This window comes from Neophocaena asiaeorientalis, unplaced genomic scaffold, assembly GCF_003031525.2.
Source record: "Neophocaena asiaeorientalis asiaeorientalis breed wild unplaced genomic scaffold, Neophocaena_asiaeorientalis_V1.1 scaffold59, whole genome shotgun sequence".
Lineage (NCBI taxonomy): Eukaryota > Metazoa > Chordata > Mammalia > Artiodactyla > Phocoenidae > Neophocaena > Neophocaena asiaeorientalis.
Genome location: NW_020174268.1, coordinates 15,623,466 through 15,639,071, shown reverse-complemented (window position 1 = coordinate 15,639,071; position 15,606 = coordinate 15,623,466). Strand labels below are relative to the sequence as shown.

At 39.0% G+C, this 15,606-nt stretch overlaps 1 protein-coding gene across 4 annotated transcripts in view; it reads left to right on the top strand.

Annotated features, from left to right (window-relative positions):
- FRY (FRY microtubule binding protein) overlaps window positions 1–15,606 on the top strand; it is a 323,296-nt gene that overhangs the window by 151,369 nt on the left and 156,321 nt on the right. For all 4 annotated transcript variants that reach the window (XM_024755579.1, XM_024755578.1, XM_024755577.1 and 1 more), the window contains 4 exons: window positions 10,062–10,201; window positions 14,652–14,742; window positions 14,969–15,048; window positions 15,166–15,246. In XM_024755579.1, coding sequence (XP_024611347.1) covers window positions 10,062–10,201; window positions 14,652–14,742; window positions 14,969–15,048; window positions 15,166–15,246 — 392 coding nt within the window. The remainder of the gene's footprint in view (window positions 1–10,061; window positions 10,202–14,651; window positions 14,743–14,968; window positions 15,049–15,165; window positions 15,247–15,606) is intronic.

Below are 15,606 nucleotides of genomic sequence, written 5' to 3'. Positions count from 1 at the left end.
TGTCTCACATTGAAGAAGTACAAAGAAAATCAGTCCTGTATCTTTATATTTTTGTTTTCCTGTGTATGGCTTACATTCCCAAGGTCATCTCATGGTCCACTTTGGCTTCTGGAGCTCAGCTGTTACATCTGTGCTCCAGGCAGCAGGAAGGTGAAATGGAAAAAGAATCACAGAAAAGAAAACCCAGAACATCCTTACAGTGCACACGGTACTTCTGCTTACGTCCAGTTGACTAGATCTTAATCACACAGCCACACATACCTATAAGAAAGATGAAGAAATTTTATTTTGGGCAACCATGTGTCCATCTAAAAATGAGGTATTTTATAACTAAGGAAGAAGAGAAGAGTGGATATTGGGTATTACCTGGCTCTACTAGGTATTACGTAGCCTATTTTTTGGTCAAAATTCCCAGTAAAGAGTATTATGTACAATTCTCTGCCTCTTTGTTTTCACTGTGGAAATCTCTGAGAATTTGTCAGCTTTCCAGTTTGAATTTTAAAACGTATATTTAGAGGTTAAATCTTTGTGTTTCCTTAAGTTTTCTGTTTAATTAACTGTTGGTTTAATATCTCTTATTGAACCTAATTACAATCTAAACATGTATAGAATAGACTTGGTTAAAAAAAAAAAACCCCTCTTGTTTCATAAATGACAAGATGTCTAAACAGGATTAATTTTTTGAAGCTCACTGTTAGTGGGAGAAGAACTGTACCAGTGACCACTTTGTATATTGGAGAGCTAGGAATTTGTACCCTAATTCCCAGAGTTTCACTTTTACAAATGTTATGAATGTGAACTTGACCCATTCTTACACGGTACCTACCTTGTGGCAGCCGTGTGCCAAACATTATGCCAGCTTGTGGAAATAAACATGAAGGAAACATAGTGCCAGCCCTGGAGAGGCCCCCAGTCTAGTGTGAGAGACAAAGAAGAAAGATGTAAATCAGATAAATTATAACCTCAGTGTAGTAAGGAAGCTCACAGTGGAAGAAGCAGGCGTGCTGTGAACCTGAGAGCAAGCTTTGCCCTATACTAGGGAGCCAGGGAGGGCTCTCAGTTCCTGCTGGTGAGAAAGTCATACGGTAATGAGAATTAATAAAGGTGATGAGATTTCCAACAGCATTTTGAAAATGTACACTGCCACTAATTTATTTTAAATGCCTAAATTAACCCTCAGCACTTAGAAAGCAAAATAAATGAAAAATTGTCCTGGTAATAAAGTTATTTTAGCGAACATTTATTAGGTGAGTGAGAGCGTGTGTGTATGTATGTGTGTGTACATATACAACAAAGCCCTGTGTGGGACAAAGAGATGTAAGAATGTGGTCCCTGCATTCCAGGTAGGAAGGGTCAGACTGTGGAAGACGTTGATGCCAGCAGGTGGGGCCTTATCCTCTACATGCCAGTATCAAAGAGATCAAAGTGCAGCCTTGATGTTAAACCCCGACTGGAGAGATCCTTAAAGTTTGGAGGCATTTTGGGAGTTGGGGCATCGATAAAGATTTGAGGCTAAAATGGAGAAGGTGGAACTAGAAAGAAAGAATGACTATAAGCAACATTATGTAAGAAGAATCAATATTGGTTGAGAGAAGGAGAAACAAAAGGTAACTGCAGTTTTCAGCCATGATTTGGAGCCATTTCCATTCAATTTAACAAACGTTGAGCACCTGAATCATGCCAAGGTCTGTGCAAGGTGCTGGGGTTACAAAGCAGTAAGCAAGAGTTTCTGCTCTCCAGAAATTCTCAGTCCCAGGAGGAGGACAGATACCTAAACAAATAGTACTGTGATGTAAATATAATAAGAAGGTACTGTTCAAGTGCTGTGGGAACTCAGGTAAGGGAGTAGTTAAGGATGCTAGAAAGGTGGGGCGGGGGGGAGTGTCATAGGAAGCAGTGACATACTAAAGATATCTGCTATCCAGATGGACAAGATGGGCTGGGTCGTGCCAGACAGGTAGAGCCGAGTGGACAAAGGAATTGAAGGAGAGAAGAGCAGAGTTCTGGGGAGTGGCCGGGAGGAAGCTGGGAAGGCCGACTGGAGCCCATTGCTCCCGTGACCATGGGAGCCATACTGAGGAGTCTGGACTGTTTTCTATGGATAAGGAGTTTTTCAGAGGACCGCTGTGCTTGGGGAGAGGGGATAAATTAGTTTTACACGTACTGAATTTTCAGTGCGGGTAAAATACCTCAGGAGAAATAACCAGGGCTCATTCATTTATATGATCACCCAACAAACACTGAAAGATTAGGGTAGAGAAAGTGGGTGAGGCATATCATAGGGAAACATAGTTCATTTAGGACCAGAAAGTGGGATCCACAAAAGAAAGCCCAGAAAAGGAATGCCCAAAAAAATGAGAGAAGCCTAAGAAGATGCATCTTCCCAGGGCAGGGGTGGCCCAAGACGGCAGCCTGTGCAGGGACCCTCACGGAAGAATGAGAGGTTAGAAGTTAGGAGCGCGTGGGAAGCCAGCTTTGAGAAAGCCTTTTGTGCAGTGGCTATTACTCATTGCCATGTAGAATACACTTTCATATTGCTGGATTAATGTTAAATAGTTTAAGAGACTTACTTTCACAGCCAAGTTACAGTGGCTGGTCATGATTGGCAACATTTAAATGAAAAAGCATTATACCAGGACACAGTCATGGTACCAGTGATGAGTTCCCTATCTGTGATCTGTGCAGAGCACCCTGTGAGTGAAGGGCATGGAGCTCCCCGTTTTAACTTCAAGTGACTTACCTCTGTTATCAAAGTTTACAGGTATTCTTTTAAAACATAAAGGCCAAGGCATTTTATTTTGGATTTTCCAATGAAACAGCCGCTAACCTGTGATGTGTGTGGACCTGAGTAGATGGTGATCAAATGCAGCTCGCATATCAAGTTAACCCATTTTAAAAAGTGAAAAACACCTCTCCAAGATAACCCTCACCTGAGGGAGTACGTAAGCCTTACCTGGTACAGTATGTACTAATGACAGTCACTAGACATTCACACACAGATGAAAAGTCTTGCTTGAGTAAAGTGACGGCTGAATCTTTATTATTTCACATACCTTCCAGCTCCGTATGCTTCTTGCCTGTTTTCTCTGCCCCTTGGCTTCTAGACCTTTGCTTATATCTAATGGTGGCGTGAACACGCAGTAAATTAAATGATACAAACAATTGTACGCTGCACGATGTGCTTCTGTTTGAAGTATTGCTCCAACTTTGTTTCTTAAAACAGTCTCATAGAGTAAGTGGAAGTTACTTCCTCTTTGCGTAGGAAAGTATGATTACTCCCCAAAGGGGCTCGTGCCAGAACAACCAGGATTAGAATCCAGGCCCTTCTTTTCACAGGTGCATTGTTTTACTGTGCTTTGGTGGTGTTTAAATAACCACATGGGAGATGGCAGCATCGCAGAATGGAGGAAAGCATTTCCGGCAGAATCTGATAAATGCTGTCATGTGCTCAGGAGACTTCAAGGGAAAGACGGGGAGATACAATATAATGGTGTGTAAGTCATTGCCAGAGAGAGGCAAACTCAAGTTTTGCTTTTTGGAACTTGTGGCATTTTAGTTTTCTGAATGTTTTAAATTTGTGATTGGTTGAATCTGCAGAGAGCTTGAAGGCCATTGGCTGGTCGTGGGTTTGTCCTTTCTGATCTTTTATAGAAAAGTGTCGGTACTGTAGCAAGAGTAGAAATCAGGTCTCAGGAATGAAGAAGTGAGGCAGAAAAAGGAAGCATCTCCAGTCCATGGCTGATTGAGCAGTTGGCCAGAAGAGGGACCCGTCAGTGGGTCAGAGAGGGGAGAGTGGAGTCAAAGAGGGCTGGGTGTGTTTACGGAAAGACGAGAAATCCGAGAGCTGCACGAAATCCGAGAGCGTAATGCTGTGCCTTTCTGCCAAGGGTTGTATCCATTCTTCTTTTTTTTTTTTATAAACTGGCTTATGACAGTATATGTTTCCTGTGTTCAGTATTATAATTCGACTTCTGTATTCACTACAGTATGCTCACCACCAAAGTTTAGTTTCCATCTGTCACCATACAGCTAACTCCCTGTACCCTTTTCACCCTCCCCGTTGCCTCTTCAGTATCTTTGTGTTCATTTTTGTTTGGTTTGGTTTGCTCATTTATTTGTGTGTGTGTGTGTGTGTGTGTGTGTGTGTGTGTGTGTGTGTGTGTGTGTTCGTTCTTCACTTACATTTGGGCTCGACGCCTTTTTCAGGATGCTGGAGGTTCCTGAGAGCCAGACTTGTAGATGAGTCAGGACTTACAGTTACTGGTTTTTCTTCAACAGATTGATTGTGGTTGCAGAATAGTTAACTTTCTCGGTGTCCTTTCCCATTTGCTTTAGAGCCAGGTGTGCCGGCAGCAAACTCGGGGAGTCCAGTATTGCTGCCTTTCTCTTAAGGAGCTGATGTAGGACAGGCGTTGCTCAGAGGCCTCTACAGTAAGCATCTGGAAGGCACTGTGTTTACATCTGCTGGGGCCAGAAAAGTTGGCTTAGTTTGGGAATACAAACTAAGCAGAAAGGTTCTAATGGAGGCCTTGGTAGTTTGTGCTTGGGTAAGAGATAGGTGGGTCTTAATTTTTTCCCACTGCGGTTGTCCAGGGTGTCCACGGGGAGATACAATATAATGGTGTGTAAGTCATTGCCAGAGAGAGGCAAACTCAAGTTTTGCTTTTTGGAACTTGTGGCATTTTAGTTTTCTGAATGTTTTAAATTTGTGATTGGTTGAATCTGCAGATACAGGGGGCTGACTCTGTACCTAAAAGCAACATTTATCAGTTCTGATAACATCTGTCATCAATGTCTGTCATTCGTTCCGTCATTAACTTAGCCTGTGATCTTATCAAAGTCAAGATATTTTGTGTCTGTGCTTCAGTTTCAATATTTGGAAATGGAAGAGGGAAGAAAGAAACAGACACTTTTGAAGGTCTGTTTTATGTCCCACACTTGAGAGTTTCTCCTTTAGTCTCCATAAAAGCCCAGTGAGGGAAGTATTCTTAAGTCCTGTTTTACAGCTGAAAACAGAGCTTCAAAGAAACAGCAACGTGGCCAAGCTCATACAGCCAATAAAGGGCAGAGTTGTAACTTGAACCCCAAACCTGCCTGATCTTCCCAGTACGCTGATGAAATTATGAAAATGTGGCTTTTGGAGATCAGGCTTCAGATACGCTGTTCTGAGAACATTAAAGTTGCAACTATTTGCAATTCAGTGTGACCTATTCTTTACTCTAAATTAAAGATAATTTGCTCATACATGCTAAGTAACTTCTTTTGGGATTTTCTTCTAGATGGTATATGTTTATGTCCTTTTGTGGCACCTTGGTTTCTTAATGTGTTAAAAGCGCTATCTATAAACAGGAAACACATGGTAAAATAAATCTATTATAAATCTATAATAGAACTAAAATAACTTTTTATCATCTTGGGTCGTAATATTTTCCTGCAAAAGGAGGCAGGTGAAATTCTAGTGCTTTAACATTGATTCTAATGCTTCAATTCAATGAAAATCTATTTAAAATACATAAGTGAAAAATGTAAGCAATTAGGAGTAAAAACAAATTCGGTAGCATTGGATTCACATTAGTGTTATTCAGTGTTTCTTATTCTCCAGTGGAACAGTGAGTTCCATAAAATGGACCAAGAAGGTAAAATCAAATAATGAAGATCTTTTCCTGATTTGCAAGAAAAACATTTAACATATACATTTTTATAATTTTAAGTTTTTATAATAAATTATTCTTAAGCCTGCAGTGTCTATCATCACTCATCGAATACTGTAAGCTAGCAATAGTATGAAATGTGATCAAGTCAAAAAAAAAAATTGCCTCTGAACTGCTCTAATAGATCAGGTACACAGAGAGTACCCTGGCGCCCAGGCGCTTGGCCACCTGAACTAGTTTGAGAAATTAAGCCATCAGTGAAGTTACTGTAAAATTATTCGTTAAATACACCACTCATGACAAGTCAGCCTTATTACTGTAAAATATGGAATGACTCCACTGAGTAATTATTCAAATATTTATGTGTGAAGTTTCCTTCTTTGCATTCAGCCAGTATAATAAAATGCTTATGAAAAATTAATGTCTTAGATACAGCATAATGGACAGTTTCTTTTAGCCTATTTATATATAAAACGCCAAAATAAATGTTACGAAAACATTTGCAAAGTACATTTAGTATTCCCCTCTATCACCCCTCCAAAAGAAAACACCAGTATGAAATAGTTCTGTGATCCTGTGAACTTCATCTCCTCAAGCTGCACAGTACCTAGCTCATCTGTGATGGAAGAATATGATCATTTAAATGCAACAAGAACATCTTTGTAAATGGGCCTCCCCTTGCACAGAAGCACAGAGCTAGAATTCATCTCACCATTGGCTCTGCTTCCCATAAATGAAGGAACTGAGTAACCAAGAAGCCAGCTAGACCTTCCTCCCTTCCTGAGCTTTGAGGGCCAGGTCTTTGCAAATTCCACCCTTCCTTCCTGAAAGTCTGAACTCAAAAGGGCAGTAACAGAGAGATGGAAAAAACATGCACATCCACCCCCTGCTGACCTTTCATCTCTTCTAAGATGGTCTCAGTGTATTTGCCATGGAAAGCATGCCCAATAGATAATAATACCAAGAATGGCTTCGGGATGACTTTTTAATGGGTAGAAAAAAATTATTATAGCTGAGATTTGAAGAACACTCTTGACGTTCTCTATGGAGAATGTGGGTTACACCTAAGTGAAGTAGCTGAATGCTCTGTTAGAGAATGCTCTACCCGGAGAGGTTTATAGGAGTCAAACACAGGTTTATATCACCTTTATGGGTCTGAAGTAAATAAAGGAACTTGTAAATGTCACACAGAAATTTTTTTTAATTTTTATTTTATATTGGAGTATAGTTGATTAACAATGTTGTATTAGTTTCAGGTGTACAGCAAAGTAATTCAGTTATACATATACATGTATCTATCCAAATGTTTTTCAAATTCTTTTCCCATTTAGGTTATTATAGAATATTGGGAACTCTACTCAATATTCTGTAATGTTTTTTAAATAAACATTTTATTTTAGAATAGTTTTGGATTTACGGAAAAGTTGCAAAGATAGTACAGACAGTTGTCATATACCCCGTACCCAGTTTTTCCTATTAACATCTTACATTACCAGGATACATTTGTCATAACTAAGAAACCAATATCAGTACATTATTATGAACTAAATTCTATACTTCATTTGTGTTTCATTTGTTTTTCCCTGATATGTGTCTTCTGTTCCAGGATACCATCGAGGATGCCACAGTACATTTAGTCATCATGTCTCCTTCAGTCTCATCCAGACTTGCACAAATATTTTTAAATTACTGAAATACAATTGTAGTGGCTTTGGGATTTTACTATCTATTCAGTAATTAAGACAGAATTAACCCTTGGTCAGGGACTCTGAATTCTGATCCCCTTTCCCACGTGGGAGGAACCCTCTTTGTTTCCCAATTCAAAATATTTTAGATGATGACAACTTGAAGAAATATCCTTTCTGGATAACTTCAGAGAGGTAGGAAATTACCTGGGGTAACTTTAGAGAGAACTAGGAAGTTACTCCCTTGGTACACCATAGTCGGCTTTCCTCCAAAAATTTACTGCTGTTATATCCAGAGGAAGAGCAGGAAAATTTGTTGTGCCTGTGGATGTTACAGCCTGGAGGGGAGGGCTCTTTTTTAAAAAAAAAAAAAAATTAGATATTTTTAAATTACAGAACCCTATAACGGTGACTAGTTTCACCAGGCAGGTTAAATGCAATAGCCTGTTTATTTTTTTTAACTTAACCCATAACTAAAGGTAATGCACAATTTTGTATTATGTACCTATAACCATAATTATAAGAGAGAGGGCATGAAATAAGCTATCAAGAAATAGAATCTGAGAAAGAAAGCAGTCATTGCTTTACTCAATCTTAGGGCTTGTTTTCAAGGTGACAGTGGAAAGTCCTGTTGACATGAAGCACTTGCGCTTTCATTGCTCTAGTTTCCTGCTTTTGTAAAAGGAAGTTAAGCCTAGCCTGCTTAACTACAGAAATATTTCGTTAACTAACGTTTTCCGTTTCTTCTGCCACCTCCCCAGCTCAGGCTGTGAGCCCTGCGCTCCTGGAACCGTTGCAGTAATAACCTCATTAGATTCAAGCATGTGTTGTGTATTCTCTTAACTGCCTCTGTTTGCAAACCACTTCGGTCCAGCCTACACGTCACTGCTAGATTAAACCTCCCCAAACACCATTTTCATGGGCTGAGTATCCTACTCAGAAATCTTTAGGGGCTTCTCATTTTCTAGAGAAGAAAACTGAAATTGTTTAGACCGGCATTAAAAGTACCTTTAATGATTTAGTTCCAACTTAAAATTTTCAACATTATTTCCCTCCTCTCTGGTGAACCAAAGTCCCTACATCAGTCAGATATTTCTTCTTTCAGTTCCTTCAAAACCTTCATTAATCACATAATCATTATCAACAAACAGTTATTTTGCAACTTCATGACGGTAGGATTTCCTGCTTAGGTTCCTTGCTTAGTTTCTTTCTTGACTCTCATTTCAGATTTCTATCCTTTCTTTTAAAAAGGCCCAGGTAAAATCCTACCTTCATTTTTTTAAACTCCCACTTACCCTGTCCCTGGTGATCTCTCTCCTGAGATCTCTCCTGATTGCAATATGTACTCTCAATATGTTGGTATATTTTCTTCTGGTCTTATTTTCTATATATGCATACTTATATGGGTCTCTATCCAATTGGGATCATACCAATTAAATGATTTTTCACTCTTTTTTCACTTAACATATCGTGAACATTTTCATAGCATTAAATATTTTTGAAATGAGATTTTTAACGGTTTCATAGATAATCTACATCAAATTCCACATTGGATTCAGGCATTTACCTAGAGCAGGACATTTGTTTCCATTTTTTTGCTATAATAAATAATGCTGTCCTGAACATTCTTACTCATCTCTAATTATGTGCTTGAGATAAATTCCTGTCTCATCAGTGCTGGGTGTTATGATTTGCCTATACTGTTTGTTAATTAAGTAATTAAAACCTATCTCATTGTACTTTGACACATTCTGGTTATAAGACCTTTATCAGAGAGGTGTTCTGCAAATATTTTCTCCCAGTCTGTGGCTGGTCCTTTCATCACTTAACAGCATCCTTCTAAAGGCTTAAACTTTTAATTTTGATGATTTTCAGTATGTCGAATTCTCATGGAATTTGCTTTTGGTTTGATCCCTAAGAAATCCTCACCTACCCCAAAGTCACAAGGATTTTCCCCTATGTTTTCTTCAGAAGTTTTATAGTTTTAGGTGTTATACTTAGGTCTGTGACCCATTTTGAGTTCATTTTTGCATGTATTATAATATGAGATATGGACTGAAGTTCAGTTGAGGAGTGATACTTAATAAAAGATCAGGAATCTTTCCCAAATAAGGAAAGTAGAATAACTCATCTATCAAAGGTATGTTTGTTGTTTAAAGAGGGGAGATGTTTGCCTTTGATGTAATACAGAGTAAATTACTGCTACTGATTCATTGAGTCTAATTTGGGGCACACCTCAGATTAGTTTATGAATGATTATTGGCAGAAAACCATACATTGCATTACCACTAAGTTTGTTTGGGGGATAGAATTGCTGATTTCACCTAAGCCATTAAGGTAATCATATTAATTAATGTATTTATTTATATAACAAGCATTTTTGAGGACCTAAGTCGTACCAGTCACTGTACTTCTTAGATGCTGTGGGAAAATAATTTCTTTGCAGCCCATGAATAACCTGTATGCAATTAACATCTGATTTCTAGAATGAAAGGGAGTCAAAGTAATTCTCTTTCTTAAACCACAAAGTTATTATATTAGGAACATCTGTCAACAGTAGGAAACAGGTTCTTGGGAATGTACTACTAAAGATTATTAAGGATAGGACTGTGATAAATAAGAAAATTTTGTAGTGACTGTGGTTTGGAGTTATTTGTGAAATAAAAAGTTTCTCAGTAATTGGCAGTGCCACCAAAGCTTTTTAATTGCCTGCTTTTCTCTGTAGGTCATCAGTTCAATGAGCTCTCTTTCTGAGTACTGCCTGCCTTCCATTCTACGTACATTATTTGACTGGTATAAAAGGCAAAATGGCATTGAGGATGAATCACATGAATACAGACCAAGAACCAGCAATAAATCTAAAAGGTACACTTCTCTTATGTAAGGATTATGAGGATTATAGTTTTTTCTGTCTTTCTCTTTTTTTTTTTTTTTTGCGGTACATGGGCCTCTCACTGTTGTGGCCTCTCCCGTTGCGGAGCACAGGCTCCGGACGCACAGGCTCAGCGGCCATGGCTCACGGGCCCAGCCGCTCCGCGGCATGTGGGATCTTCCGGGACCCGGGCACAAACCCGTGTCCCCTGCATCGGCAGGTGGACTCTCAACCACTGTGCCACCAGGGAAGCCCCCTTCCTTCCTTCCTTCCTTCCTTCCAACCTCCCTCCCTCCCTCCCTCCTTCCCTCCCTCCCTCTTTCTTTCCCTTTCTTTCTCTTTTCTTTCCTTTCTTTCTTTCTTTTACTTTCTTTTTCTTTCCTTCTTTCTCTTTCTTTTCTTTCTTTCTTTCTCTTTCTCTCTTTCCTTCCTTTCTCTTTCTTTCTTTCCTTTCTCTTTCTTTCCTTTCTCTCTCTCTCTTTCTTTCTTTTCTTTTCTTTCTTGAAACAAATCAAAGTGGGAGTTGGGTGGCTTCTAGATCTTCCTGCCTCTTTACGCATGAACACCACCTTCTAGCAGGTGGCACATTTGGAGTATTTGTCACTGCCAGCTGTCACAGGTTGAAAATTCTTACACGGCCTTATTTTGACAGTGGTGGGGGCAGGGTGTCAAGGACCCTAGGTAACCCTCTTGCCTGCTTCTCTCCTGGGCCCTCTCTCCTCCAGTCTGCACCTGAAGGCAGAAAGCCTGCAGCAGGCCCTGCACGACATTGCCTAGATATTTGGATCTGCGATCGTAACCTTGAGTGCCCAGGGTACTGTAGTGCAAAGGACGCTGGGTTGGACCTTAGAGGTAGTCATGGAGCTGCCACTAATTAACCATGTGACTTTGACCAGCTCCCCAGCAGCTTCCCAGCTCCCAGCCTTTTCGTGAGCAAAGGGGGAAATCAGATCACCCCATCTCTAACTTCCCTTCTAGCTGAGAATTTTGTTGATTGGATTTGAAAAGTGGAACTCACTGCTACATGAGTTCTTCAGCCATAAAACTTAAGATTCTCGTTCTGTCCAATGAATGTATGTTCCCCAGAATTTTAGGTAAATATGTATAATTTCATATGTTTGAAATCAACCTATTATAGCAAGGTAGCAAATATAAGAAAGTTTAATACATTTACCTTTCTTTAAAAACATGAGATTTTTCAAAGCACTTAGATTTCTCCACATGGGTTATACATTTTTTAATGCTTTTAAAGACAATATAAGTGAAATTAATCACTCAGAAAATCAGATATTAAATACTACTTGTGAGTGATTTATCCCTCTCATTTTTTTGACACTCCTAGTACTTAAAAATATGTAAACTTCTCTTGAAATTGAAGACCTGTTATTTTACCAAATTACATTCCATCTGAACTTGTAATTTCATTTTGTAATATGCTTGAGTGTATTCAAGATTCATTTACTTATCATTTTGTTTGGGGGAGAGATTAATAACTTTTGCATATTGAATAATTATTTTAGTTGAAGAAGAATTTTTTTAAATGGAGATATAATTCACATACCATAAACCGCGTCCTTTTAAAGAGTGTAACTCAGTGTTTTTAGTATATTCACAAGGTTGTGTAGCCATCACCACTGCCTAATTCAAGAATATTTTTATCGCCCCCAAAAGAAACCCCATACCAATTAGCAATCTCTCATAAATATTTTTAATGTATCAAATTTAAAGGTAAAATTTCAATCCTGTGTCTGAAAATGGTTCAGCCTGTATGATTAATAAATTAATGGTGTCATTTTAGTATTTCCTCCTATTTCATGTTAGCTTATGAATAAATACTAAAACTTTCTAGGGGTGGAGAGTGGGGCAGTTTTAGTGACTTGAATTAAGTGAGTTTTAGCTTTGTCCTGTTTGGTCAGAATTTAGTTACTAAAACTAGATTGTTCATGAATTGATTTCTTTATGGATTGAAAGGAATAGCTTTTTAGGTTGTATTACTGATTATTTCCAGGACATCAGAGTAATTGCCGAGATCAGAGAATTGGGACAGTGAAATTCAACTCAATTGCATTTTAGTTAGCACTTGAAAGTTTAAAATAAGAGAGAGAGATTGTGTGTTTGGGACAAAGCCAAAAGAATGAGGGTCTCTAGAACATGATGTAGCTAATGATGGGGGTCTCTCTTAATAGAAACAAGAAAAGAGGAACTTAAGGAAGAAGCATAAGCAACTGAAAGCAGTCACATGTGGTGGATGTGTATTTGGGTTATGATTTCTTTTGTTTTTTTTTGGCAGGCGGACTCTCAACCACTGTGCCACCAGGGAAGCCCCTCAATTTCATTTCTTTTTACGGCTGAGTAATATTCCATTGTATATACGTGCCACATCTTCTTTATCCATTCATCCGATGATGGACACTTAGGTTGCTTCCATGTCCTGGCTATTGTAAACAGAGCTGCAGTGAACATTGTGGTACATGCCTCTTTTTGAATTATGGTTTTCCCAGGGTATATGCCCAGTAGTGGGACTGCTGGGTCGTGTGGTAGTTCTATTTGTTGGGTTATGATTTCTAAGATTAGTACAGTATCAACATTTTGCCAAATAAATTTGTCAGATGCCTCTGGCTCCTCCTGGCAGTTAGACCTCAAACCAGCAATAAAGTTGAATTCATTATTGGAAAGATGTATGTCTTCCTTTTATTTGAAAGCATAAATTAGCTTGTTAAATAAAACAGAATCAGGAGTTTAAAGTTTTGTTTCTACCAAGATTTTTTTGCTACTTTTTCAAGTTCCTCTGGCCCCTTTTGGAGACCCCTTACTATAGCCCTCTTCTCTCTACTGCTGCTGGCCGTCTCTGAGAGTTTTCTCTCCCTGTGGTCTTCAAACTTCCTGTTTCTCTTCTCCATGATGTAATTTCTGGGTCAGACTTGTGGACGCCCTCTTTTTAACGCAGCTCCATATGTTTTCCTCTCCTCCCTTCCTCTGGCAGCAGCACTTTCTAGTTCTAGTGGGTCTTGAAGGGCTCCAGATGGATGGTTTGGTCCATTGCTCTTTCTCCTGGCAGGGACTGTTGGTAAATGATCCTGAATGAATTGGGTTCCTGCCCGGTCCATACATTTCCCCTTGAAAGTTAAAGCTGCAGCTTCCCTCGTTGACCTGCTCTGTCACCTACCAGGCTTAACTGGACTTGCTCCAGGCTGCAGAGCTCCTCCAGAGTTCTTTTTTCTATCTTTTGTATGCTTTCCTCTCATTCCCTCTTGACTGAATAGAAAAACATTCCATGTTTAAAATAGTCTTGATTTATTTTGAAAATATCTGCCTGACAAATCCAAATTCTGTCCTCCTTTCTCATTGCTTTCATTTAATATGCAGGTCCTGTATGTTTGGGAGACTCTACTAAATACACGTTTTCTCTTAATACTCAAGCAAACCTTACTATAATTACTATTATGATTTCCATTTTGTAGATGAAAAAATTACTGGTAAGTAGAAGAGGCGTAATTTTCACCCGGGACCGTTCTACACCGAAACCAACACTCTTTTTTTTTTTTTTTTAATTTATTTTTTTACACAGCAGGTTCTTATAGTCATCAGTTTTATACACATCAGTGTATACACGTCAATGCCAATCGCCCAATCCATCACACCACCACCCCAAAACCAACACTCTTAACCAGTATTCTGTGCTAAGGGACTTTGCAGTCACTTCAGTTGCTGAATTCCAAATTAGTCCCCAGTACACTAGAGAAGCAGGAAATGAAGGGAAGGGGGTATGAACTCACGTTTCTGTCCTCCTGATGGTGCTTATTCTGCTCCCTGACTTTGGAATAAGTTCAAATGACTCCACTTTGCCCCTCCTACCTCTCCTTCGATCTGCTTTTTAATCTTTCTCTCTTCCACCACCTCCTCACACCTTCTTTCTTCCTCTCATAAATCTCAAGTGGCAGAAGGTCGAGAGGAAAGGGGCAGGGGAAAAGAAACGAAATGTAATGCTGATCCTTTCTCCTCCCACTGCAGTCCTGATTCCATAGGTAATCATATTATTTCTTCCCGTCGTTTAACTCTTTTCACAAGATCCTCTCAGGTCAGGGTCTACCTCTAGCACCGGAGCCCTGTATCATGTTTGTTTCCATTTTACAGATGAGAGGTTTCCTGTGTTGAAAGGTACCTTAGAAAAGTCCACAAGATGAAATTGTATACTCACAAATAGCTACCCAAGTTGACATGGTTAGCTATTTAAAACATAAAGTCAAATATTCAAATCCAGTGTCTGTCCACTGCACCAGACTGATCATAGGAACAACTTCAGTGTGTATTTACCGCTGCAGTTTCTTTGTAACAAAATTGGTTTGCAGTCCACTGGGGATGAGTCCTAGATTTTGGGGTGAATTACATCACTCTGAGGATATTTTCAGTGCCCATTTAATGTGAATATTTTAAATTTTACAGTGATGAACAGCAGCGAGATTATTTAATGGAAAGACGGGACCTCGCCATTGATTTTATTTTTTCTTTAGTATTAATAGAAGTTTTGAAACAGGTAGGTCATTAATTTAATGTTACTTTAGATAAGATTTATTTATCTAAAATCTACTTATGTTTTTAAGGTCAAGTTTATTAAATTGTTCATGAATTTCAAATACTTTGTCATGTGAATTATATTTATTGATTGTTAAAGGCCATATGTAGTTCACTGTGAGTACTCTTACTGATTTGATCTTTAATATTCCCTTCCAAGTTAAGAGCCATCTTTTTTTTTTTTCCAGATTCCACTTCATCCTGTAATAGACAGTTTAATACATGATGTTATTAACTTGGCTTTCAAGCACTTTAAGTACAAAGAAGGGTAACGTAATTTGTCATCTTCGAATTTGAAGAAGTTGGGTACTTAAAACTAAATCAAGTTTGCTCTTTTCAGATGACCTGGGGGGCTTCCTAACTTGTCTAATTGTATGTTATTTAGGTACCTTGGTCCTAACACTGCCAATATGCACATTGTGGCAGACCTGTATGCAGAAGTCATTGGAGTGTTGGCACAAGCTAAGTAAGTGGACCTCAAAATCGTTCACCATAAGAACATGAGTGCCTCTTCTGCGCCAACCCAGCCCTACTCTCAGGAGGGGGGAGTGTGTGAGCTTACCAGAAACTAGGGTTTATTTATTCTGTGTGTGCCCTGTCTCTGAACCTCACAAGAAGCTCCCCAGGACAAGTACCAAGTCTTTCTCCAATCTGTTTTCTCCTTTAGCTTTTTCACTTGGCAGTTGGGCTAGATCCTACCAAGAGTCCATGAGTTTCAGACTATTGCATCCGAGAAAGAAATGAACTAACCAAAGTACTTTTCTTCCTGCTTAATTTTCCAAAGAAGTTTATCATCAGTTTTAAAAGTTCTGTTTTCTATATTCCA